Below are 25,598 nucleotides of genomic sequence, written 5' to 3'. Positions count from 1 at the left end.
AGCTAAGTCAAAGCAGTACAGGCCACTTAGCTTGACTTCACATGTAATATAAGTCTTTGAAAGGATTATGAAAGAACATACAGAAAATTTAATAAAGAGCAGCTATATGAATGAAGGCCAACAGAGATATATACCAAGAATAAGTGTGCTAACCCAAGTTATTGGTTAATTACATAAGCCCCTTGCCAACACTGGGATTTACCTCCCTGGAAGAATCCTGCAGTTGGCATTTTCATGGTTTACAAGGAACTAAGCATATTGGAAATATAGTTACCTCTGACTAGATTTTGTCATGATAGCAGGGCTAGCCCATGGGACTAACTTCACTACTTGCTTGATGGATAATGCTGCTTCTCTTGGCTATTGTTCCTACTAATTATATATTTTGTTTGCTGTATAACAGGAATGGGGAGTTCAGGTGAATGACTCATGAGGGACATACTATACGTCATATAATGGACAAGGTTAAGAATATGTTTGTTATTCTGTAAGAACACACGTTTATTCTAGAAAAGTACAAAGACATGATGCACAAAACTTTGATAATCAAAACAGCAGTAATCTGATGGCATTACTTCATTTCACCCGTGATGCCCCACGCTTGGCCTTATTACTCCTAAAAAGCAGCTATTTAGGTTCACCACACAGAAGGTTACCTCAGTGCAAGCACTAGCAACAAGACATAGTAGGGACAATCCTGCCTTCCTGTAGCAACAACAGTTCACATGTCACCCACAGTCTCAACTGTCCTGTACATGGTGGTGCAGTGGAAAACTGCTGATACTTAAAACACATTGTCAGAAATGGTAAGATGGTATATGTTATTTTAAAGGTCTATACTGAAAATGCAGTTGGCAAAGCTGTTGTAGACAAGAGACATCTGTATGGTAACATTCATGAATCTCTGATGTAAGGATAAAGAATGGTTACTGCTTTCCTCAGTTTTGCTGTGGCATTTTACATAGTAAACCACAAAAATTTATAAGAGAAAGTAATGAAACAAGGCATTAAAGGTAAGATAGGAAGATGGATTAGAGAGTTTGTAACAAACAGCAATTCAAGAGTAGAAGCAAGTGTAGCCATTTATTATGATGTTCTTTTTTGGGTACCACAAGGAATACTATTAGCCTTTATTCTCTTTGTATTAATGTTATGCATTGAAGCAGAGTGCCACAGGTTTCTGTTTTAGGACTGTTGCTCTTCTTGATCTATATAAATGACATACCTAAAGGTATGGACTCCATCCTGTGTAAGTTTGCAGGTGATGCAAAGGTCATGATGGAAGTGAAAAGCTAGGAAAATGATATCATCTTACATGGGGACCTGACAGACTCCAAATTTGGTCTGATGCATGGTTGATGAAATTCAGCCCAATAATATTATTAGCAGAAAATGACTTTCAGGATTTTCTGTGTCAAAAGGACACTTGGGATTAGGTAGGACTTGGTAGGGAGTTTGGTATATTACCAGTCCTGCCTACTTGGGTATCAGGAGGGTTAGTGACAGCTGCATAGTGAGCCAGCACTTCAAGGGTTGTCAAGTTCCACTTCTTTAACCCAAGGACTTGCTTTTCTTTCTGCTTCACCCACACATGGACTACTGGCATTCTGTCCATAACATGCAATCTCTCCTTGTTATGCATTACACTTGACAACATATAACTCGCACAGCTCATTCCTCATAACTGTAGATATTCCTGTGGTGAGCCCTGTGTGCTAGCCCTGCCTTAAGGTAAAATGGTAGGAGCAATAGATAGAAGTAGTAGATAGGAGCATTAGGTAGAAGTAGTTGGTAGGAACATTAGATTGTAGTCGGTGGGAACATTAGGTAGGAACCTCTGCAAACACTGTGCTAGACTTTCCATCTGCCAGTGGCCTGTTAAGTATGAGGCACTAGAGACCAAGAAGCAACACTGGAGTTCACTAGCTATGGAGACTCTGTTGCCATGGCCACCCCCTTAAGGGAGTTCCGGAAATGTTTCGGATTTTGGAATTTTTTGAATTTTGGAATATTTGCATATGCATAATGCGATAACTTGGGGATGGGACCCAAGTCAAAACACAAAATCCATCTATGTTTTATATACACCTTATACACAGAGCCTGAAGGTAATTTATACAATATTTTTAATAATTTTGCACATGGAGCAAAGTTTGTGTAACATTGAACCATCAGAAAGCTAAGGTGTCACAATTTCAGCCATCCATATGGACAATCTGTGGTTGTTTAGCATCACCTTCACTCCTGACTCAGAATTTATATGCCACTGATAAGCAATCATTTTCTTACACTTATTCATACTTAAGTACTTAACTGTAAGAAATATGAAATACCAATGATACAATGGAAAAATAATGTGTTTAGGTGTGGAATTTTCCTCTTGTAACTTCATATCACTGCTCAAAAAGTTTTGTATTTGGGGGCATTTCGGATTTTCGAATTATGGATACTCAACCTGTAGTTAGAAGGACCTGGGAATCAGCATCGCCCCAAATTTGTCATCAGATTCCCACATTAGGAGAATAGTTAAGGAGACAAATTATCTTTTGGTAATTATTATAATCTCTTTCAAGTGTATGATAAAATGAAATATTTAGCAAGCTGTTCATATCCTGCATAAGACCAAAACTAGAATATGCTTTTCTTATTTGGTTACTGCACCTAGAGAAGCACAAAGTGCTAATAGAAAGGTTCCAGAAAAAGGCAGCAAATTTTGTACTATAATAAGAGACTTGAGTTACAGAAAAAGGATGGAGGCTTTGAATTTGCCCACCTTGGAAGAGAGAAAAGTGAGGAGTGACCTGATGACAACCTTAAAGTTTTTAGAACATTGGTGACATAGACAGTGAACAGTTCTCTGAAAGATGTGAATAGTGCCAACATAACATGAAATTAAGCAAGACACTTACTGCAGAGGATGTAAAGAAGTACTTTTTTTACTATGAGAGTGGTGAATGAATGGAATAAGATATCTGAGCACAAGGTTAATGCAGACAACATACATGAATTTAAGAAGTTGTATGATAGTAGTAAATGTTCAGGATATGGGAACCAACAAATGTAAAACCCTCCCCATACAGTACAAATAGGTGATTAAGAAAGTAAGATAAAACCAAAAACAGATGTGATCACCAGGAAGAGGTGAACTGGCAAAGGCATCATAAGAACCTTATTTTCATTATTTATTATTATGTTCATTATTTATTTATTTTGCTTTGTCGCTGTCTCTTAGTTAGCGAGGTAGTGCAAGGAAACAGACGAAAGAATGGCCCAACCCATCCATATACACATATATATACATACATGTCCACACACACAAATATACATACCTATATATCTCAATGTACACATGTATATACACACACACAGACATATACATATATACACATGTGCATAATTCATACTGTCTGCCTTTATTTATTCCCATCACCACCTCGCCACACATGGAATAACAACCCCCTCCCCCCCTCATGTGTGCAAGGTAGTGCTAGGAAAAGACAACAAAAGCCCCATTCGTTCACACTCAGTCTCTAGCTGTCATGTAATAATGCACTGAAACCAGAGCTCCCTTTCCACATCCAGGCCCCACAGAACTTTCCATGGTTTACCCTAGATGCTTCACATGCCCTGGTTCAATCCATTGACAGTACGTCCACCCCAGTATACCACATTGTTCCAATTCACTCTATTCCTTGCACACCTTTCACCCTCCTGCATGTTCAGGCCCCGATCACTCAAAATCTTTTTCACTCCATCTTTCCACCTCCAATTTGGTCTCCCACTTCTCCTCGTTCCCTCCACCTGTGACACATATATCCTCTTGGTCAATCTTTCCTCACTCATTCTCTCCATGTGACCAAACCATTTCAAAACACCCTCTTCTGCTCTCTCAACCACACTCTTTTTGTTTCCACACATCTCCCTTCCCCTTACATTACTTACTCGATCAAACCACCTCACGCCACATATTGTCCTCAAACATCTCATTTCCAGCACATCCACCCTCCTGTGGACAACTCTATACATAGCCCATGCCTCGCAACCATACAACATTGTTGGAACCACTATTCCTTCAAACATACCCACTTTTGCTTTCCGAGATAATGTTCTTTACTTCCAAACATTCTTCAATGCTCCCAGAATTTTCGCCCCCTCCCCCACCCTATGATTTACTTCCGCTTCCATGGTTCCATCCGCTGCCAGATCCACTCCCAGATATCTAAAACACTTTACTTCCTCCAGTTTTTCTCCATTCAAACTTACCTTCCAATTGACTTGACCCTCAACCCTACTGTACCTAATAACCTTGCTCTTATTCACATTTACTCTTAACTTTCTTCTTCCACACACTTTACCAAATTCAGTCACCAGCTTCTGCAGTTTCTCACATGAATCATCCACCAGCGCTGTATCATCAGCGAACAACAACTGACTCACTTCCCAAGCTCTCTCATCCACAACAGACTGCATACTTGCCCCTCTTTCCAAAACTCTTGCATTCACCTCCCTAACAACCCCATCCATAAACAAATCAAACAACCATGGAGACAACACACACCTCTGCCGCAAACCTACATTCACTGAGAACCAATCACTTTCCTCACTTCCTACACGTACACATGCCTTACATCCTCGATAAAAACTTTTCACTGCTTCTAACAACTTGCCTCCCACACGATATATTCTTAATACCTTCCACAGAGCATCTCTATCAACTCTATCATATGCCTTCTCCAGATCCATAAAAGCTACATACAAATCCATTTGCTTTTCTAAGTATTTCTCACATACATTCTTCAAAGCAAACACCTGATTCACACATCCTCTACCACTTCTGAAACCACACTGCTCTTCCCCAATCTGATGCTCTGTACATGCCTTCACCCTCTCAATCAATACCCTCCCATATAATTTACCAGGAATACTCAACAAACTTATACCTCTGTAATTTGAACACTCACTCTTATCCCCTTTGCTTTTGTACAATGGCACTATGCACGCATTCCGCCAATCCTCAGGCATCTCACCATGAATCATACATACATTAAATAACCTTACCAGCCAGTCAACAATACAGTCACCCCTTTTTTAATAAATTCCACTGCAATACCATCCAAAACTGCTGCCTTGCCAGCTTTCATCTTCCGCAAAGCTTTTAGCACCTCTTCTCTGTTTACCAAATCATTTTCCCTAACCCTCTCACTTTGCTCACCACCTCGACTAAAACACCCTATATCTGCCGCTCTATCATCAAACACATTCAACAAACCTTCAAAATACTCACTCCAACTCCTTCTCACATCACCACTACTTGTTATTACCTCCCCATTAGCCCCCTTCACTGAAGTTCCCATTTGCTCCCTTATCTTACGCACTTTATTTACCTCCTTCCAAAACATCTTTTTATTCTCCCTAAAATTTAATGATACTCTCTCACCCCAACTCTCATTTGCCCTCTTTTTCACCTCTTGCACCTTTCTCTTGACCTTGCCTCTTTCTTTTATACATCTCCCACTCATTTGCATTTTTTCCTTGCAAAAATCGTCCAAATGCCTCTCTCTTCTCTTTCACTAATAATCTTACTTCTTCATCCCACCACTCACTACCCTTTCTAATCAACCCACCTCCCACACTTCTCATGCCACAAGCATCTTTTGCGCAAGCCATCACTACTTCCCTAAATACATCCCATTCCTCCCCCCTCCCCTTACCTCCTTTGTTCTCACCTTTTTCCATTCTGTACTCAGTCTCTCCTAGTACTTTCTCACACGAATCTCCTTCCCAAGCTCTCTTACTCTCACCACCCTCTTCACCCCAACATTCTCTCTTCTTTTCTGAAAACCTCTACAAATCTTCACCGTCGCCTCCACAAGATAATGATCAACATCCCTCCAGTTGCACCTCTCAGCACATTAAGATCCAAAAGTCTCTCTTTCGTGCGCCTATCAATTAACACGTAATCCAATAACACTCTCTGGCCATCTCTCCTACATACATACGTATACTTATATATATCTCGCTTTTTAAACCAGGTATTCCCAATCACTAGTCCTTTTTCAGCACATAAATCTACAAGCTCTTCACCATTTCCATTTACAACACTGAACACCCCATGTATACCAATTATTCCCTCAACTGCCACATTACTCACCTTTGCATTCAAATCACCCATCACTATAACCCGGTCTTGTGCATCAAAACCACTAACAAACTCATTCAACTGCTTCCAAAACACTTGCCTCTCATGATCTTTCTTCTCATGCCCGGGTGCATATGCACCAATAATCACCCATCTCTCTCCATCAACTTTCAGTTTTACCCATATCTATCTAGAATTTACTTTCTTATACTCTATCACATACTACCACAACTCCTGTTTCAGGAGTAGTGCTACTCCTTCCCTTGCTCTTGTCCTCTCACTAACCCCTGACTTTACTCCCAAGACATTCCCAAACCACTCTTCCCCTTTACCCTTGAGCTTCGTTTCACTCAGAGCCAAAACATCCAGGTTCCTTTCCTCAAACATACTACCTATCTCTCCTTTTTTCTCATCTTGGTTACATCCACACACATTTAGACACCCCAATCTGAGCCTTCGAGGAAGATGAGCACTCCTCGCATGACTCCTTCTTCTGTTACCCCTTTTAGAAAGTCAGATACAAGGAGGGAGGGTATCTGGCCCCCGCTCCCATCCCCTTTAGTCGCCTTCTACGACACGTGAGGAATGCGTGGGAAGTATTCTTTCTCCCCTATCCCCCAGTAGAGTAAATATTTATTCAGAAGTAGAGGTCATTAGGTTTGATTGTTTGATATTTTACACTAGTGAGGTCATAGAAGTAATGAACAAAACAAAAGCAGTTTACTTTAGAGATGCAAGGCATTCTGAAGTCTAGAACTTTGGAGATGCAAGGCATTCAGAAGTCTAGATCCATTTAGATTAAAGATTTTACTGTATTTGTAGTACTTCAGATATTATGTAATTTAGAGATGCAAGGCATTCAGAAGTCTAGATCCATTTAGAATAGAGATTTACTGTATTTATACATTAAACATTGTGTAATTTAGAGATGCAAGGCATTCTGAAGTCTAGATCCATTTAGAATAAAGATTTACTGTATTTGAAGTACATTAAACTTTATGTAATTTAGAGATGCAAGGCATTCTGAAGTCTAGATCCATTTGGAATGAAGATTTACTGTATTTGTGGTACAGTAAACATTATGTAATTAATACATGCAAAGCATTCTGAAGTCTTGATCCATTTAGAATAAAGATTTACTGTATTTGTAGCACATTAAACATTATGTAATTTGCTAATGACATTTGATTAAGAGCTTGAAGAATATAGTGGTATGTTTCCTCATGAAATTAAGAATAACTGACAATTTGCTAATAACTTTTGATTATGGGCCTGAAGAATATATGATGTTTCCTTATGAAATTTAGAATTACTGACAATTTGCAGAGTCACTGTGAGTAGATTCCGAGATGTTCCTCAGTTTGGTCCTATGATGCCTGAGGGAGCGACATTTCCCAAGTCTAAGGTCTTCACTGACTTTATCCTAGCAAAGGGTGAGTGCAAAACTGTATCATAAATTATGTTAGAATAGCTGGCTTTAGTCACCAGAGGAAGCATTGCTATGGGCCAGAATATATTTTCATTGTTGACATGTAAGGAAGAAACTTTTTTATTTAAATTTGGATTCTGTTTTGTTGTTTAGTGGCTATTACCTAAGAGAACAATGGCTAAAAGAATACTTGAATGAATTTTGACTAGTAATTCTGTATATAGTTTGTGTTTGCTAATAAACTGAAATATCTATCTGTATCTATTTATATCTCTGATGCATGTTCCTTTCTGGAACTCCCTCAAGAGGGTGGCCACAGCATTAGACTCCCCATGACTAATGAAGTACAGTGCTGCTTCTTAGCCTTTAATGCCTCACCCTTAACAGGCCAGTCTAGCACTGTGTTTGCAATGGCTTCTACGCAGTGTTTGTACAGACCACTTCCTCATAATGTTTCTTCCTACTGCTTCCACCTAAATTATCTTATCTTCTTCTTCTCTCTACTGCTCCTCCCATTTTGCCAAAAGGCAGGGCTAGCACATAGCGGTCACCACAGGAAACTCTAGAGTTATGAAGAATGATTAGTGTGAGTTAAGTGTTGTTAAGTGTTATGTGTGACAAGAAGAGATTCTTTGTTTGTGGACAGAATGGCAGTAGTTCACATGTGGGTGAGGCAGAAAGAAAAGGCAGCTTCTTGGGTCAGAGGAGTGCAACTTGACAACCACAGAAGTGGTTGCTCATCACGCTGCCATCACTAATCCCCCCCATACCCAGGCAGATAGTACTGGTGGTATACTTTCTTGGTCATTGGCTGCTTACAAATTACTACATCCTGTAAACTCCACCATTTTTATTTCTATTGTTTTAGGAAGTTTTTAATACCTGGCAAGGTGCTGCATCGTATGATAACGGTGTGGCCATTGGCAACTCAGGGGAGAGACGTTTTGATAACTGTTTCTTCCTGTGCATCTCAAAGCTTCAGAACTCTCTGTCTTCTCATGTCTTTCCCAGTAACTATGACCTAGCACATTTTTACAGACAGGTTTATCCCCATCCTTCAAAATTCTTGAGTACTTTCCTTTGTCTCTTCTTTTTCACATTTATAATCCTCTCTATATTTCAGTTAAAGCTTAGCCTTGATGTGGACTTTTGTCCTGACTGGAGCCTCCAATGTAAAAAAAGAAATCAGTTCTTGTTTAGGCACTAATGCCATTTACCAGATTGGCCATTCCTGTTTTCACAAGTTATATATACTTATATATACTTTTTTTTTTTTTTTTTTCTTTTTTACTGTCTCCCGCGTTTGCGAGGTAGCGCAAGGAAACATACGAAAGAAATGGCCCAACCCACCCCCATACACATGTATATACATACATCCACACACGCAAATATACATACGTACACAGCTTTCCATGGTTTACCCCAGACGCTTCACATGCCCTGATTCAACCCACTGACAGCACGTAAACCCCGGTATACCACATCAATCCAATTCACTCTATTCCTTGCCCTCCTTTCACCCTCCTGCATGTTCAGGCCCCAATCACACAAAATCTTTTTCACTCCACCTTTCCACCTCCAATTTGGTCTCCCACTTCTCCTCGTTCCCTCCACCTCCGACACATATATCCTCTTGGTCAATCTTTCCTCACTCATTCTCTCCATGTGCCCAAACCATTTCAAAACACCCTCTTCTGTCTCCATGTGCCCAAACCATTTCAAAACACCCTCTTCTGCTCTCTCAACCACGCTCTTTTTATTTCCACACATCTCTCTTACCCTTACGTTACTTACTCGATCAAACCACCTCACACCACACATTGTCCTCAAACATCTCATTTCTAGCACATCCATCCTCCTGCGCACAACTCTATCCATAGCCCACGCCTCGCAACCATACAACATTGTTAGAACCACTATTCCTTCAAACATACCCATTTTTGCTTTCCAAGATAATGTTCTCAACTTCCACACATTCTTCAAGGCTCCCAGGATTTTTGCCCCCTCCCCCACCCTATGATCCACTTCCGCTTCCATGGTTCCATCCGCTGCCAGATCCACTCCCAGATATCTAAAACACTTTACTTCCTCCAGTTTTTCTCCATTCAAACTTACCTCCAAATTGACTTGACCCTCAACCCTACTGTACCTAATAACCTTGCTCTTATTCACATTTACTCTTAACTTTCTTCTTTCACACACTTTACCAAACTCAGTCACCAGCTTCTGCAGTTTCTCACATGAATCAGCCACCAGCGCTGTATCATCAGCAAACAACAACTGACTCACTTCCCAAGCTCTCTCATCCCCAACAGACTTCATACTTGCCCCTCTTTCCAAAACTCTTGCATTCACCTCCCTAACAACCCCATCCATAAACAAATTAAACAACCATGGAGACATCACACACCCCTGCCGCAAACCTACATTCACTGAGAACCAATCACTTTCCTCTCTTCCTACACGTACACATGCCTTACATCCTCGATAAAAACTTTTCACTGCTTCTTACAACTTGCCTCCCACACCATATATTCTTAATACCTTCCACAGAGCATCTCTATCAACTCTATCATATGCCTTCTCCAGATCCATAAATGCTACATACAAATCCATTTGCTTTTCTAAGTATTTCTTACATACATTCTTCAAAGCAAACACCTGATCCACACATCCTCTACCACTTCTGAAACCACACTGCTCTTCCCCAATCTGATGCTCTGTGCATGCCTTCACCCTCTCAATCAATACCCTCCCATATAATTTACCAGGAATACTCAACAAACTTATACCTCTGTAATTTTAGCACTCACTCTTATCCCCTTTGCCTTTGTACAATGGCACTATGCACGCATTCCGCCAATCCTCAGGCACCTCACCATGAGTCATACATACATTAAATAACCTTACCAACCAGTCAATAATACAGTCACCCCCTTTTTTAATAAATTCCACTGCAATACCATCCAAACCTGCTGCCTTGCCAGCTTTCATCTTCCGCAAAGCTTTTACTACCTCTTCTCTGTTTACCAAATCATTTTCCTTAACCCTCTCACTTTGCACACCACCTCGACCAAAACACCCTATATCTGGCACTCTATCATCGAACACATTCAACAAACCTTCAAAATACTCACTCCATCTCCTTCTCACATCACCACTACTTGTTATCACCTCCCCATTTGCGCCCTTCATTGAAGTTCCCATTTGCTCCCTTGTCTTACGCACTTTATTTACCTCCTTCCAAAACATCTTTTTATTCTCCCTGAAATTTAATGATACTCTCTCACCCCAACTCTCATTTGCCCTCTTTTTCACCTCTTGCACCTTTCTCTTGACCTCCTGCCTCTTTCTTTTATACATCTCCCACTCAATTGCATTTTTTCCCTGCAAAAATTGTCCAAATGCCTCTCTCTTCTCTTTCACTAATAATCTTACTTCTTCATCCCACCACTCACTACCCTTTCTAATCAACCCACCTCCCACTCTTCTCATGACACAAGCATCTTTTGTGCAATCCATCACTGATTCCCTAAATACATCCCATTCCTCCCCCACTCCCCTTACTTCCATTGTTCTCACCTTTTTCCATTCTGTACTCAGTCTCTCCTGGTACTCCTCACACAAGTCTCCTTCCCAAGCACTTACTCTCACCACCCTCTTCACCCCAGCATTCACTCTTCTTTTCTGAAAACCCATACAAATCTTCACCTTAGCCTCCACAAGATAATGATCAGACATCCCTTATATACTTATATACTTATATATACTTATATATGCTTATATATACTTACAACTCATACCGTTGTTTATTTATATATACTTATATATACTTACAACTCATACCGTTGTTTATTTATATGTTAGGTGCAGAAAAACTCAAACCATTGTCATTTTCTTATGAATTAAGAGTTAGGCATATATAGTGTAGAAAAATATTAGGTACTCTTCTCCAGTTTCAATAAGATGTTCATGTTTAGCTAGAACTAAATCTATTATGTTCTCTGCATGAGTAACTTTCTTAACTAATTATGTTAGGGCACTGTTAAGGAACTTTAGGTAAAGCCTATATCCCATACTAGTCAGAAGGGATTCTCCCTACTTAGATACTTTTATGTTAAAAACTCCTATTATGATTGAATCTTTTTCAGTACAAATTTCTGTTAAGTGATCATAAATCTTTTGTCTACCTGTGGTGTCTGTGCTGGGGGCCTAAAAACTAATCCTACTTTTATTTTCTTAGGAAGCTTATCTTTAATTTCAGTAAAAATGGAGTCGGTTTTATCAACAGCTACAGCATTCATCGGACCTAAAGCCAATTAAACAATGCACAGATGCAGTATAACAGGCAAACAAAATTCTTGGACTCATTGGTAGGGCTTTCAAATTCAAGTCTAAGGAAAGCATCCTAACTATTTACAACTCATTGTTGCATCCCAGATCTTGAATATTGTGTTCAGTTTTTGACACCCTACTTGAGAAAAGACAGACAGAATTAATAGTACAGTGGTAAACTGCCAAGATTTTTTCCCAGCATGAGAAACAAATCCTTTGAGAGCCAACTAAATAGATTAAATTTATTTAGCTCCCTTAAGGGAGTTCGTAATAGGAATGGTCATCATCGATATAGATGGATAGAAGAGAGAGTTAGGAGGTGATCTAATACAGGTATGGTCAGATCACTGTATAGCATGGTTCAATATAAAGATTTATTGGTATAGTGTAGACACCTAAATAACTCCTGTTTTTCATCATAATGCAAGATGTCATGGTATAACATAAGCCCAATGCAAGATGTCATGGTATAACATGAGCCCAGCTGGCTGCACACCATGAGATGCTGATGATGTGCATGCTACGCTGCCCACTGAGTCAGTTTTCTGTGGCCATTCAAAGAGTAAAGATGCATCATTTGCCACTTGTATATTTCTACATGTGCTCATCAACTTCTCTTACAACAGATGAACCTATTCAAGATATTGAACGAACCTGGTTGTGGGTTTAGTGCTTTAGAAGTTGCTCACTGTAATGGCATTAATGAGAGTAGCATCTCCATCATAAAGAAGAAAAGCAAATCTGTCAAAAATGACTTAGACATCTGCTTCAAGGATGGCAGTGCATGTCAAGATGCTGACATATTTGAAGATGAAGAATGCTCTTCCATTTAGCCCTTTAACTCCTACAAAACAAAAATCCCTACCTTAGAAATAAAGAAATTTCATGATTAATGGAAATTGTTTCTTTTTTCCATGCTTCATTGTATTTTCCCGCATTAGTGAGGTAGCACCAGGAACGGATGAAGAAAAGCCACATCCACTTTTATCCATTCTCTAACTGTCGTATGTAATGCACTGAAACCACTTTTCCCTATCCACAACCATGCCCCACAGAACTTTCCATAGTTTACCTCAGCCACATCACATACCCTGGTTCAGTCCATTGACTGCATGTCGACTTCAGTAAACCACATCGTTCCAGTTCACTCTATCCTGTTCACACCTTTCACCCTCCTGCATGGTCAGGCCCTTATCGCTCATAATCTTTTTCACTCTTCTCCTTTGTTCCCTGAACTTCTAACTCATATATCCTGTTTGTCAACCTTTCCTTACTCATTTTCTCCATATTTCCAAACCATTTCAGTACACCCTCCTCTGCTTTCTCAACCACACTCTTATTACCACACATCTCTCATACCCATTCTCTACTTACTTGATCAGAGCAACTCGCACCACATATTGTCCTCAAACATATCATTTCCAATACATCTAAATTCCTCCACACAGCTTCATCTACTGCCCATGCCTCTCATCCATATAGTGTTGTTGGGACAATTATTCCTTCAAACATACCCATTTTTATCTTCCCAGATAACTTTCTTTCCTCTCATTCCTCAGCACTCGCAAAACTTTCGTCCCCTCCTCCACCCTATGACTCACTTAGACATTCATGGTTCCAGTTGCTGCCATGCCCACTGCAGGATTTGTAAACACTTCTCATCTTCCAATTTTCTCCATTCATTCCCACATCCAACTAACCTGTCCCTCAATCCTACTGAACCTAATAACTTTGCTTTTATTCACATTCACTCTCAACTTTCTCCTTTCACACACTCTTCCGAATTTAGTCACCAACTTCTCTAGTTTCTTATCAGCAAACAACAACTGATTCACTTCCCAGGCCCTCCCATCCCCCATAGACTTCGTACTTGCCCCTCTCTCCAAGACTATCACGTTTACCTCCCTTATCACCTCATATTTGAACAAATTGAACAGCACACCCTGCCACAGACCAGTCTTCATCTGGAAGCATTCATTCTCCTCTCTTCCTACTACTGCACAAGCCATACACCCTTGATAGAAACTTTTCACTGCTTCTAGCAGCCTTTCTCCCACACATTATATTCTTAAATCCTTCCACAAAGCATCTCTGTCTACCATCTCATATGCCTTCTCCAGATCCATAAATGCCAGATACAAAGCCATCTGTTTTTCTAAGTATTTCTCACACCCATTCTTTCAGGCAAACATCTGTTCCACACTTTTTATCCCACTTCTGAACCCATAGTGTCCCTCCCCAATCTGACGCTCTTTAAATGCCTTCACCCTCTCAGTCAGCACCCTCCCATACAACTTATCAGATACACTCAACAAACTTATACCTCTACTTTGAACACTCACCTTTTTCCCCCCCTGCCTTTGTGAAATGGCAATATACATGCATTCAGCCAATCCTCCTGCACTTAACCATGATCCATACATGCATTGAAAATCCTTACCAACCAATCAACAACACAATTACCCATTTTCTTGATAATTCATTTGCAGTGCCGTCCACTCCACTCACCTTGCTGCATTTCACCTCACACATGGATTTCGCCACCTTTTCTTTCTTCACCAGATCACTCTCCTGATTATCTCACTTCACACACCACCCTGACCAACACACCTAACATATGCCACTCTATCATCAAACATATTCAACAATCTTTCAAAATGCTCATCCTCTCCTCCCTGATATAGTGATCAGACATCCCACCCACTATCCATTAGCACATGAACATTCAAAAGTTTCTCTTATGTGCCAATCAATTGATTTGTAGTCCAGTAGTTCCCATTGACCATCTTTCCAACTCGCACATACTTGTGTGCATCCCTCTTTTTAAACAAATATTCTCATTCACCATTCCTTTTTTAACACACAACCCCCACAGACTGTTTACCATTTCCATTCAAAGCACTGAATGTGCTGTGTGCCTTGATTATATCCTCAAATGCCACATTACTTACCTTGGCATTTAAATCACCCATTGCTAATTCCTGGTTGCTTGCCAAAATTGCTTGCATAGTCACTCAGCTGCTCCCAAAACACTTGCCCTTATGATCTTTCTTCTCATGGTGAGATGCATAAGCACTAATAATCACCCATCTTTTGCCATCCACCTGACGTTTTACCCACATCAATCTAGAATTTACTTCCTTACACTCTATTACACACTCCCTCAACTCTTGCTTCAGGAGTAGTGTTACTCCCTTCCTTAGCTCTTGTTTTCCCACCAACTTCTACTCCTAAGACATTTCCAAACCATTCTTCCCATTTACCCTTGAGCTTTGTTTCACACAGAGTTAGAACATCCAGGTTTTTTCCTCTAAACATTCTACCTGTCTCTCTTCTTTTCTCATCCTGGTTACATCCAGTCACATTTAGACACCCCAGTCTGAGTCTTCAAGGAGGATGAGCACTCCTCACTGGGCCCTTCCTCTGTTCCCTATTTTAGAAATTTAAGTACAAGAAGAGGTGGGTTCCAGCCCTCCACTTCTGCTCCCTTTAAACGCCTCCTACCTTACACAGGGAATATGGGTCTAGAGTTCTTTTTTCCCTACCCCAGGAAAAGTGTTTACTTCTTAGAATATTAAAGATTATTTAGGTAGAATGCTGTCTATCTGTCTACATCTCTGATGCCTTTTCCCTTCAGGAACTTCCTCGGGGTGACTGGGCGAAAGAGTCTCCATAACTGGTGAACTCTAGTGCTGCTTCATATCCTTTAGTGCCTCACCCTAAACAGGCTGCTGGCAGAGGGCAACTGTAGTGCAGTGTTTTCGGAGGCTTCCACCTAGTGTTTCTGCCAACTACTTCTACTTAATGTTCCTGCCTAATGTTCCAACCTACTGCTATTAAGTAATGCTCCCACCTAATGTTCATATACTACTTCTACCTAATGTGTCTTCCTAATGCTTCTGTCTAATGTTCGTACCAACTGCTTCCTTCTGTTGCTCCTACCATTTTGCCAAAAGGCAGGACTGACATACAGTTCTCATTACAAGAAAATCTAGAGTTTGAAGAACGATTTCTGTGAGTTAAGTGTTTTCAAGTGTTGTGTATGACAAGGAGAGTTTGTATGTTTGTGGACAGACTGCTAGCAGTCCATATATGGGTAAGGCAGAAAGAAGACAGTTACCTGAGCCAGAGGAGTGCAACTTGACTCACTACACAGCCATCACTAACCCTTCCAATACCCAGGTGGCTAGTACTAGTAATATACCTCTCTGGTTAGTGGCTGCCTTCCAGATACTAACAACAGGAAACAAATATGGGAGTAAGTTTGGCTCATGCCCAATAGTGTGATTTCAAGGATGAGTATCTAGCACATTCTCTGTACAACTATGCTCAGATTGCAAGATATGTATATGGTTGCCACAGAATAAACATTACTTTTTAGTTGTTTTGCACTTAACACTAAACTCTGCCAGTTTTTCATTGATTTTATATAGCACCTGGCTGCATGATTCCATTCTTGTGTGCCTGAGCCAAGTTAGTTTGATTTTCTTATTATCTTTTTTATGGTCTGCTTGCTTATTTAGAGACCAAGCTACTTAGGAATTGAGGATTTTGCCATTGCTTTGACTTATCATAACTTGGAAGAAGAAATGGGGGTGTTTGTTGAAGCACAGGTATGGACTGTTAGAAAGAGAACCTCTAAATGATCTGAATACATCATATCATATATTTAGAGCTCTGTAAGAATTTCAAATAGTGTTTCATTATTGGAGCAATGTGGTATACAAGGGGGTCTCATTGTTGACAGTGAACTGAACCAGGGAATATAAAATAGCTGGGGGAAACCATGGAAAGGTCTTTGAGACCTGGATTTGGATAGGATGCTGTGTGCATTACACATGACAACTGGAGAATGGATATGAATAAATGAGGCCTTTTCTTCTGTTCCTAGTGCTGCCTTGCTAGTGTAGTAAATGGCAAATGTTATCTTTTTTTATTTTGATCTCTCTTTTTGTTTCAGCTGTTAATGGAGAAATAGCAGCATTGCGATCAGAGAAGTTTGCAGCCATGGCAACACGCACAAGACATGAGTACCTGAAAGACTTAGCTCTTAACCACTCTTCTTCCACAACCCTTGATACCTCCACCAAATTTTGTAAGTTACACCATAAAGAGTTCAGATTTCATCATGATAGTTTTGGGGGATTTTGCAGCATATATTCTGAAGCATGGGCTTCACTAATTTGATGCTAGTGCTGATCTTAGGAGAGTCATATGATTGTTCCACAATTGTTCTTGGAAATTTCATTGCACATTTTGCTTCAGATATTTGATGGATTTTGGTCTGTTTTATGAGTGATGTTGCTAAGTATGTTGGTTTATGCCGTGGTTTGATTTGTGATGCTATTTGGTGTCTTTTGCAGCTTTAATTGTAATGATAACTAGTTTATTCCTCACCTGGTATTGACATAAACTTTTGCCAGTTCTGTATATGCTGTTGAGTTTTGTTATTCCAGAGCAAGTATTGTAATAAGTTGCAAATTCTGCCCTTAGTAATAGCCCATGGGGATGTGGATGGGAACCAGTGAATATTCCCAACAAAAGGTGCACATGTCCTAGGATGGCAGTAATGTGTTTACAGTCACTTTCTAGGAGAGTTGCACGTCCACATAAGTGATTAGAATAAATGATGAATTTAAGAGGATGGAAGTTGTGGATACATGAGAAAGGGAAATTAGACATATTACGTTTGTGTGACACAAGGCTGAGATGTAGTTGTACCTTTGATTGGCATGGAATAATGTGTGAAATCAGGCCTACTTGTTGATACAGATGGTTATGCAAGAGCTTTGGTATTGAAGGATAATTGGTTTGAAAAAATGTTTCATTGTAAGCTTGTCAGTACTAGATCAGTAGTTGCAAAGTTCATGTGTGTTTGCATAGTCACTATGTAATGACAGAAGAATGAAGGTTAACTTCTAAATGGTGTGCAACTTGCAGTTGCTAAAAATTTGATAAAAGAAAGTCTTTAAACATTGTGTGTTCTATTGTAAAATAAAAATATTAAGTGCAAAAATATAGGATTTGTACAAAGAGGTGAACAAACATAAATTATGCCTGTGTTATTTATAGTGCTAAGATTAATGCATAGATTACTTCAGTTAGGTGTTGGAGGAGGGTAGGAAGTGCATTGGGCATGAGCATTGCCATGCACATTCATAAAAATAGCACATCTCTGTTTATGAAAAACATACATGTAAAAGCAAAGGATATTTAGAAAAAGTGAGCTAACAACATATATAGCCGTTATATAGTACTGAAGCAACACAGAAGGCTCCCACTGGACAGAGGCACCCTGATATTGAAGGAAGGATGGAGAAGGTGAGGTAAGGGGGTTGGGTGAATATCTTTAATCAGATTAATGAAATGACACATAATTTACGATTACTCTTCATATATAAATTTACAAGTATTTACATAGAATTACACTTAAAATATTTTTTAGCAAGATAGTGCCACTGAAGAACATTGAGGCAGGAGCATCAGGTAGAAACATTAGTTAAAAGTAGTAGGGAGGAACATTAGGCAAGAGCATTAGGTGGAAGTAGTCAGTACGAACATTAGTGAGGAGCCTTCACAAACACTGCACTGGAGTTTACCCCCCCTGCCTTTGGCATATTAAGTTTAAGGCACTGGAGTTCACTATTTATGGAGACTATTGCTGTGGCCACCCCCTTGAGTGAATTCCAGCTGGGAACAGTCGTCAGTAATATAGATTAGATATGGTGCCAGGAACAGACCAAGATCGGCATCATTCACTCACATCCAGTCTTTCTCTGTCATATTTAATGCACAAAAACCAGAGCCCCGTGTCTGTAAGCAGGCTCCACAGACCTTTCTGTAATTTCCTATGACCACTTCTTATTCCCTGGTCCGTGTGTTACCCCCCTGTGTACCACATCACTACACATCACTCTGACCTGTGCCCACCTGACACCCTCCTGCATGTTCAGACCCCAAACACCCAAAACATCTTTCAGTCCATCCCTCCACCTCTTCCTTGGTATCCTTCTTTTCCTTGCTCCTTCACTTTCAATATGTATACCCTCATAGTAGCCTTCTTTTCATGTACCTCACCTTGTATTGTTCCACATGCTACTCACTCCATTTATAGATTCTTTACACTGAAACTTATGCTCCAACTCACCTGTCTGTCTCCTTTACTTAACTTAAAAACCTTGCTTTAATTCACATTTATTTCCATTTTTCTCCTTTCACACACTTCTAAACACAGAGCCAGCTTCTGCAGTTTCTTACTGAAGTCACCTACCAGGTCATCAGCAAACAGTAACTAATTCATTTAACAGGTATCACCACTCCCGACATACTGTTGACTTGCTCCTTTCTTCATGAGCCATACATTGTCCTCCCTCACCACACCATCAATAAAAAGATTAAATAGTCAGAGTGACATCAAAGACCCACCATCACATGGAATTACTCACCCTTCTCTCTCCTTACTTGCACATACACCCTACTCTCTTGAAAGGACTTACTGCTTCAAGTAGCTTTCCTTCCACACCATATAATCATAACACCTTCCACAAAGCAGTCTACCAATGCTGTCATACAATTTGTCCAAGACCACAGATGCCACATGCTACTTTAATTTCTTTAAGTATTTCTCACACAAATTCTTCATATGAAACACCTTATCCACACACTCTCTGCCACCCTAGTAATTGCATTTTATCTCCCAGTATGATGCTCTGTGTTTACCACCACCTCAGGTGCCATCAACCCATACTACTTAATTAGATAAGGAGAAGCGGGAGACCAAATTAGAGGTGGAAGGATGGAGTGAAATGATTTTGAGTGATTGGGGCCTGAACACACAGGATGGTGAAAGGCATGCAAGGAATAGAGTGAATTGGAACGATGTGGTATACCAGGGATGACGTCCTGTCAATGGATTGAGCCAGGGTATGTGAAGCATCTGGGGTAAACCATGGAAACATGTGTGGGGCCTGGATGTGAAAAGGGAGCTGTGGTTTTGGTGCATTACACATGACAGCTAGAGACTGAGTGTGAATGAATGTGGCCGTTTTGGCGGGCTGGCAACGGGAATGGATGAAGGCAGCAAGTATGAATTTGTACATGTGTATGTATATGTTTGTATACATTGAAATGTAATATGTATGGATATGTGCATGTATGGGCACACATATGTATATATATATATATATATATATATATATATATATATATATATATATATATATATATATATGTGAAGAGTCTGGGGTAAACCATGGAAAGCTGTGTAGGTATGTATATTTGCGTGTGTGGACGTATGTATATACATGTGTATGGGGGGGGTTGGGCCATTTCTTTCATCTGTTTCCTTGCGCTACCTCGCAAACGCGGGAGACAGCGACAAAGTATAATAAAATAAATAAATAAATAAATAAATATATATATATATATGTGAGAAACTGCAGAAGCTGGTGACGGAGTTTGGTAAAGTGTGTGGAAGAAGAAAGTTAAGAGTAAATGTCAATAAGAGCAAGGTTATTAGGTACAGTAGGGTTGAGGGTCAAGTCAATTGGGAGGTGAGTTTGAATGGTGAGAGGCTGGAGGAAGTGAAGTGTTTTAGATATCTGGGAGTGGATCTGTCAGCGGATGGAACCATGGAAGCGGAAGTGGATCATAGGGTGGGGGAGGGGGCGAAAATTTTGGGAGCCTTGAAAAATGTGTGGAAGTCGAGAACATTATCCCGGAAAGCAAAAATGGGTATGTTTGAAGGAATAGTAGTTCCAACAATGTTGTATGGTTGCGAGGCGTGGGCTGTGGATAGAGTTGTGCGCAGGAGGATGGATGTGCTGGAAATGAGATGTTTGAGGACAATGTGTGGTGTGAGGTGGTTTGATCGAGTAAGTAACGTAAGGGTAAGAGAGATGTGTGGAAATAAAAAGAGCGTGGTTGAGAGAGCAGAAGAGGGTGTTTTGAAATGGTTTGGGCACATGGAGAGAATGAGTGAGGAAAGATTGACCAAGAGGATATATGTGTCGGAGGTGGAGGGAACGAGGAGAAGAGGGAGACCAAATTGGAGGTGGAAAGATGGAGTGAAAAGGATTTTGTGTGATCGGGGCCTGAACATGCAGGAGGGTGAAAGGAGGGCAAGGAATAGAGTGAATTGGAGCGATGTGGTATACAGGGGTTGACGTGCTGTCAGTGGATTGAATCAAGGCATGTGAAGCGTCTGGGGTAAACCATGGAAAGCTGTGTAGGTATGTATATTTGCGTGTGTGGACGTGTGTATGTACATGTGTATGGAGGGGGTTGGGCCATTTCTTTCGTCTGTTTCCTTGCGCTACCTCGCAAACGCGGGAGACAGCGACAAAGTATAAAAAAAAAAAAAAAAAAAAAAAAAAAAATATATATATATATATATATATATATATATATTTTTTTTTTTCATATTATCCACCATTTCCCGCGACAGCGAGGTAGCGTTAAGAACAGAGGACTGGGCCTTTGAGGAAATATCCTCACCTGGCCCTCTTCTCTGTTCCGTCTTTTGGAAAATTAAAAAAAAGAAAAAAAAACGAGAGGGGAGGATTTCCAGCCCCCCGCTCCCTTCCCTTTTAGTCGCCTTCTACGACACGCAGGGAATACGTGGGAAGTATTCTTTCTTCCCTATCCCCAGGGATATATATATATATTTATTTTTTTTTTTTTTTCATACTATTCGCTATTTCCCGCGATAGCGAGGTAGCGTTAAGAACAGAGGACTGGGCCTTTGAGGGAATATCCTCACCTGGCCCTCTTCTCTGTTCCTTCTTTTGGAAAATTAAAAAAAAAAAAAAAAAAAAAAAACGAGAGGGGAGGATTTCCAGCCCCCCGCTCCCTTCCCTTTTAGTCGCCTTCTACGACATGCAGGGAATACGTGGGAAGTATTCTTTCTCCCCTATCCCCAGGGAATATATATATATATATATATATATATATATATATATATATATATATATATATATATTTTTTTTTTTTTTTATTATTATACTTTGTCGCTGTCTCCCGCGTTTGCGAGGTAGCGCAAGGAAACTTGTAACTTGTACGAACACTGACAAAATTCATATGGTGAAGTATTATGCACAAAATGTCAATCTCGGCATCAAGTTAACACTATACTTCATTTTTTTTTTTTTTTTTTTTTTATACTTTGTCGCTGTCTCCCGCGTTTGCGAGGTAGCGCAAGGAAACAGACGAAAGAAATGGCCCAACCCCCCCCCCCATACACATGTACATACACACGTCCACACACGCAAATATACATACCTACACAGCTTTCCATGGTTTACCCCAGACGCTTCACATGCCTTGCTTCAATCCACTGACAGCACGTCAACCCCTGTATACCACATGACTCCAATTCACTCTATTTCTTGCCCTCCTTTCACCCTCCTGCATGTTCAGGCCCCGATCACACAAAATCTTTTTCACTCCATCTTTCCACCTCCAATTTGGTCTCCCTCTTCTCCTCGTTCCCTCCACCTCCGACACATATATCCTCTTGGTCAATCTCTCCTCACTCATTCTCTCCATGTGCCCAAACCATTTCAAAACACCCTCTTCTGCTCTCTCAACCACGCTCTTTTTATTTCCACACATCTCTCTTACCCTTACGTTACTTACTCGATCAAACCACCTCACACCACACATTGTCCTCAAACATCTCATTTCCAGCACATCCATCCTCCTGCGCACATCTCTATCCATAGCCCACGCCTTGCAACCATACAACATTGTTGGAACCACTATTCCCTCAAACATACCCATTTTTGCTTTCCGAGATAATGTTCTCGACTTCCACACATTTTTCAAGGCTCCCAAAATTTTCGCCCCCTCCCCCACCCTATGATCCACTTCCGCTTCCATGGTTCCATCCGCTGACAGATCCACTCCCAGATATCTAAAACACTTCACTTCCTCCAGTTTTTCTCCATTCAAACTCACCTCCCAATTGACTTGACCCTCACCCCTACTGTACCTAATAACCTTGCTCTTATTCACATTTACTCTCAACTTTCTTCTTCCACACACTTTACCAAACTCAGTCACCAGCTTCTGCAGTTTCTCACATGAATCAGCCACCAGCGCTGTATCATCAGCGAACAACAACTGACTCACTTCCCAAGCTCTCTCATCCCCAACAGACTTCATACTTGCCCCTCTTTCCAGGACTCTTGCATTTACCTCCCTTACAACCCCATCCATAAACAAATTAAACAACCATGGAGACATCACACACCCCTGCCGCAAACCTACATTCACTGAGAACCAATCACTTTCCTCTCTTCCTACACGTACACATGCCTTACATCCTCGATAAAAACTTTTCACTGCTTCTAACAACTTGCCTCCCACACCATATATTCTTAATACCTTCCACAGAGCATCTCTATCAACTCTATCATATGCCTTCTCCAGATCCATAAATGCTACATACAAATTCAGTTATCTTTTGAGTAATTGGCACTCATCTATGAACCAATGCCCACTCTGCTTTGGGATCACATCATACTTCTATGTATGCAAGTGATTAATCTATATATCTATCTATGTCTATACAGTTATTACTACTTTAACATTTCATTCTAAGTGCAGAAGTATAAGCTCTACAGATGAGATCAATATTCTCAATACAATAAAAAGGAAATATTTCTCAGACATATCAGAGTAGCTAATGTCCTCTGATTAATAGCAACTATATCGACTACAGCAGTTTTACATAAATGAAGCTGTCTATCACAGTGGGACTTATAAGATCCTGATCATTTCTTTTTTTTTTTTTTTTGCAACATACCAACGACAAACACCAAAACTAAAATTACTTGTTCAGCTACCAAACCTATCCATCTTACCGAAGAACACGGGTTTCAGGGTCATACAAAAAAATTTAGAAAAATATACTGAGAGGTGCCCATCAAACTTTGGTGACTAGCCATTCCACCTTCAAAGCCTAACGAAGAACTTGCATAAACATAAAATGGCAATATTATCCAAGTAGCCTAAAATTAGAATATTACTCTAGTTCTGATGATGCATGAAGTATCATCCAAAAACTAATGCTCATTTTCTAACAACACATAATGCATCATAAAAGAAAAAACTTATATTTCAATTAAGCTGTATTATATATGCTGTATATATAAGCAGAAAAAAATGGATAAAATAAAAATTATTTTCATAAATCTTCATCATGGCACTCTACAAACTCAATGCATATATATATGTTAAGTTTTTCATAACATTATATCAAATGATGACTGTACCATAATTATTCTTAATTCAGTATGCCAAGAGAATGATTTATAATATGTTCTTATTTTTTTTTTATTATACTTTGTCGCTGTCTCCCGCGTTTGCGAGGTAGCGCAAGGAAACAGACGAAAGAAATGGCCCAACCCCCCCCCATACACATGTATATACATACGTCCACACACGCAAATATACATACCTACACAGCTTTCCATAGCTTACCCCAGACGCTTCACATGCCTTGATTCAATCCACTGACAGCACGTCAACCCCGGTATACCACATCGCTCCAATTCACTCTATTCCTTGCCCTCCTTTCACCCTCCTGCATGTTCAGGCCCCGATCACACAAAATCTTTTTCACTCCATCTTTCCACCTCCAATTTGGTCTCCCTCTTCTCCTTGTTCCCTCCACCTCCGACACATATATCCTCTTGGTCAATCTTTCCTCACTCATCCTCTCCATGTGCCCAAACCACTTCAAAACACCCTCTTCTGCTTTCTCAACCACGCTCTTTTTATTTCCACACATCTCTCTTACCCTTACATTACTCACTCGATCAAACCACCTCACACCACACATTGTCCTCAAACATCTCATTTCCAGCACATTCATCCTCCTGCGCACAACTCTATCCATAGCCCACGCCTCGCAACCATACAACATTGTTGGAACCACTATTCCTTCAAACATACCCATTTTTGCTTTCCGAGATAATGTTCTCGACTTCCACACATTCTTCAAGGCCCCCAGAATTTCGCCCCCTCCCCCACCCTATGATCCACTTCCACTTCCATGGTTCCATCCGCTGCCAGATCCACTCCCAGATATCTAAAACACTTCACTTCCTCCAGTTTTTCTCCATTCAAACTCACCTCCCAATTGACTTGACCCTCAACCCTACTGTACCTAATAACCTTGCTCTTATTCACATTTACTCTTAACTTTCTTCTTCCACACACTTTACCAAACTCAGTCACCAGCTTCTGCAGTTTCTCACATGAATCAGCCACCAGCGCTGTATCATCAGCGAACAACAAATGACTCACTTCCCAAGCTCTCTCATCCCCAACAGACTTCATACTTGCCCCTCTTTCCAAAACTCTTGCATTTACCTCCCTAACAACCCCATCCATAAACAAATTAAACAACCATGGAGACATCACACACCCCTGCCGCAAACCTACATTCACTGAGAACCAATCACTTTCCTCTCTTCCTACACGTACACATGCCTTACATCCTCGATAAAAACTTTTCACTGCTTCTAACAACTTTCCTCCCACACCATATATTCTTAATACCTTCCACAGAGCATCTCTATCAACTCTATCATATGCCTTCTCCAGATCCATAAATGTTACATACAAATCCATTTGTTTTTCTAAGTATTTCTCACATACATTCTTCAAAGCAAACACCTGATCCACACA

General features: G+C 40.3%; 1 protein-coding gene across 8 annotated transcripts in view; it reads left to right on the top strand.

The window, feature by feature from the left end:
* The window catches only part of LOC139752006 (uncharacterized), a 269,198-nt gene that overhangs the window by 82,408 nt on the left and 161,192 nt on the right, over nucleotides 1–25,598 (top strand). For all 8 annotated transcript variants that reach the window (XM_071667778.1, XM_071667779.1, XM_071667783.1 and 5 more), the window contains exons 8-9: nucleotides 7,466–7,572; nucleotides 16,864–16,998. In XM_071667778.1, coding sequence (XP_071523879.1) covers nucleotides 7,466–7,572; nucleotides 16,864–16,998 — 242 coding nt within the window. The remainder of the gene's footprint in view (nucleotides 1–7,465; nucleotides 7,573–16,863; nucleotides 16,999–25,598) is intronic.

This window comes from Panulirus ornatus, chromosome 12, assembly GCF_036320965.1.
Source record: "Panulirus ornatus isolate Po-2019 chromosome 12, ASM3632096v1, whole genome shotgun sequence".
Taxonomy (NCBI): domain Eukaryota; kingdom Metazoa; phylum Arthropoda; class Malacostraca; order Decapoda; family Palinuridae; genus Panulirus; species Panulirus ornatus.
Note: the sequence above shows the minus strand (reverse complement) of the source record. Positions and strands in the feature narration are given on the sequence as shown.